Source organism: Helianthus annuus, chromosome 12 (assembly GCF_002127325.2).
Source record: "Helianthus annuus cultivar XRQ/B chromosome 12, HanXRQr2.0-SUNRISE, whole genome shotgun sequence".
Classification (NCBI taxonomy): Eukaryota; Viridiplantae; Streptophyta; class Magnoliopsida; order Asterales; family Asteraceae; genus Helianthus; species Helianthus annuus.
The window spans coordinates 47,830,054-47,832,858 of record NC_035444.2 but is presented as its reverse complement, the minus strand read 5'-3'; the positions used below and the strand labels follow the sequence as shown (position 1 = coordinate 47,832,858).

General features: G+C 38.1%; 1 protein-coding gene across 1 annotated transcript; it reads right to left on the bottom strand.

Moving 5' to 3' along the window:
• Window positions 1-283: 283 nt before the first annotated feature.
• On the bottom strand, window positions 284-1,114 carry LOC110892778. The gene is made up of 2 exons (XM_022139927.1): window positions 763-1,114; window positions 284-693 (listed from the first exon to the last, which is right to left on the bottom strand). The coding sequence occupies exons 1-2, from the start codon at window positions 1,112-1,114 to the stop codon at window positions 284-286; spliced, it is 762 nt and encodes a 253-aa protein (XP_021995619.1).
• Window positions 1,115-2,805: the final 1,691 nt, after the last annotated feature.

The window sequence follows — 2,805 nt, the reverse complement described above, 5'->3', positions numbered from 1 at the left end:
ATCCATGCCTAAAACCACATCAAACCCAGCCAATTTCATTGGCAAGAGGGATAGCGGGATAGAATGATTCTTAATGGATATAAAGCATTCATCAAGAAGAGTTGAAGCAATTTCTAACGTACCATCTGCTAGCTCTACCTCATATTTTATGTCTAGAGTTTTAATAGGAAGATTCAGTAATTTACTAAACTTATGGTCTACAAAAGACTTATCAGCACCTGAATCAAATAAAACTCTAGCATAAATATCATTAATGAGGAAGGTACCTGTTATAACGTTCTCGTCATTCACCGCCTCCCCTAGCGTTCATCTGAAAGACCCTTGCATTGGTTTTCTTTGCCTCATCAGGCTTTTTGGCGTTTTTAGGGCAATTAGTCTTGATATGCCCTTTTTCATTGCAACCATAACAGGTTCCATCCTTCATGTTTCGGCACTCAACAGTCTTTTGCCCTTTCTTCTTGCAAATTCCACAAGATTTAGCTTGTGGATCCTGGTTGCACTTTCTAAAGTGCCTCTTTTCACACGTCTTACATCTGGGCTTGTCACCTGACTGCCCTTTCTTGGAACCAGAGTTCCCTTTCTTCTTTTTGTGCGAATGATGGGACTGGTCTTCCTCCCTCTTTCTTTTCCCTTCATCGGTGGTTTTCTTTGCCCTACTCCTTACAGCATCAAGAGTAAGTAACAAAGATAGATCTACAGCAGATCAATAAGTAGCAGGCTTAGAAGCCTTGACATTTCCTTTAACCTTTAGGGCTAAACCACCGATAAAACGTGCAATGCGTTTGGGTTCTGGGGTGACCAAATACGGCACAAGTCTCGACATTGAGTTGAAACTGGTCACATAAGACCTGCAATCCAAATCCTTCATCACCAGAGTGAGGAAGTCAATCTCTATTCTTTCCACTTCATGCTGAGGACAGTAGGTGTCCTTCACAAGTTCAACAAATTGATTCCAGGAAAGGTTATATAGAGGAACCTTTCCAGTGGATTGCACCAAGGCTTCCCACCATGTTAGGGTGTCGCCCTTGAAGGACTGAGACACAAACTTCACGACGTCCTCCTTAGCACACCCACTGATATCAATCACAGTTTCCATTTCATCCAACCACTTCATACAGTCGATAGCTCCCTTTTCTCCCATGAAATCTCTTGGTTTACAAGAGATGAAATATTTATAGGTACATCCTTTGTTGTACCTGGGAGTCTGATCGAGGATAATCTGCCTCTGTGGTTCAGTTTTCTGATTGGATGAGTGTCGAGACTCATCCTTTTCGATGCATGCAAATGTGATAGGGACTTTGTATGAGTTTTGGACTGAACATTACTCGGCTCCTTGAATATTTTGTCCACAGCTTGAGCAATTACTATATCAATCATCGCTTGTAATTCAACACCAGTAACATTTATCCTGGTATTATTGTTTCCTTCCACAGGATGACTGTTTTCTTCGTCAGAGCCAGCCATGATTTGAGTACTAAAATCAAACAATAATGATGTATTTAGATTATATAATGAATCATCGCATTGATGATTAGATGGCCATGGTATTAATAAACCATATAGACCATTTTAGATAACAAGTCATGTCACACCCCGATATTTACAGTTCAGCCCAGTGGGAGTATCGTGATGTAGTTGATATCATCATAGTCAAACAAACACAGATTATAGCACAGCGAAAGTCTTGGAATATAGAAAATATTATTACAAACCCAAATGTCTGAAATTACAAAAGTATTAATTATAAATGAGCTTGTAATATCGAATCCACAGGCGGATCATTATAAAATGTAAAAAATGAAGTTTATCAGACTCTAGGGCAATCCTAAGGATTTACAACATCCTTTATTGACACCAAGCAACTCCCAGCCAATTATGAGTAGTAATTGTCACTTAGCCTTTTGAAAATACGTCATTTTACACTGGTAAATACAATTAACCGACTCTATTGAAAGCATTTATGAAAATTGATTTAAATGCACAAGGCACAAATATTCTTTTATAACTTGGGACAATTATATTAATAACAATCTTGTATCAGATTTACATGTTTGTCCAACATTTCGGGCCGGTATAAATAAACCGAACAAAATTAAACAACACACCACAAATATAAACTCACGGCAGGTCACCCCAGCAAATGAGTAAATCTTTTACATACGCAACGGACAGGTGTATGCTTACACCCCGTGCTTAAGTCATGGCCATTTACGCTTTTTAAATGAGCCAAGGATATCCAGGACACGATCGTTAACCCCTAATGTTATTTGTTATCAAGCAATACTGATTAAAACGTGATTATGCAATTTAACCATATCCGATTAAAAGGTTTTTACACCCGACCAAGCGGTAATATTTTACCGTATCCCAAGCCCGTATAAGGGAAAATAAGTTAAAAGTATTTACCTGAGCTACTACTCGATTTACAGCAAGATTTATATGACTCAGCCGTATCTAATCTAATTAAATGCAGATAGCTTTTACTGGGAGGCTCTACTCTGGAACGATGGTAATATATAACAAATTTAGAATGCTAATGAGTCTTGTTTAGGTCATAGACCCAGACCAATTAACTTAAGGTATTAGAAACAGCACGATACGCTAGATTAAGCAATGACCAGAATGGCATGTAATTTAGACCTAAAAAGTATGAAGACTTTTATAATATGGGTAAACTAAATACATTCTGGATTTTAAAGTAAAAATGATAAGGTTTAACCCGCTTCGGTAAACTTACGCAAACTAGTTACATAAGTCTAACCGTGCGCGTATATGCGATAACGAGTAACCGGATAAGTCATGAAC

Bases quoted from the DNA above. Each gene is read 5' to 3' on its own strand.
- LOC110892778 (XM_022139927.1), bottom strand. From the start codon at position 1,114: ATGAAGTGGTTGGATGAAATGGAAACTGTGATTGATATCAGTGGGTGT. The intron at 694-762 runs GTGGTTTAGCCC...GATCTGCTGTAG, and splicing joins ACGCATTGCACGTTTTATCG to ATCTATCTTTGTTACTTACT.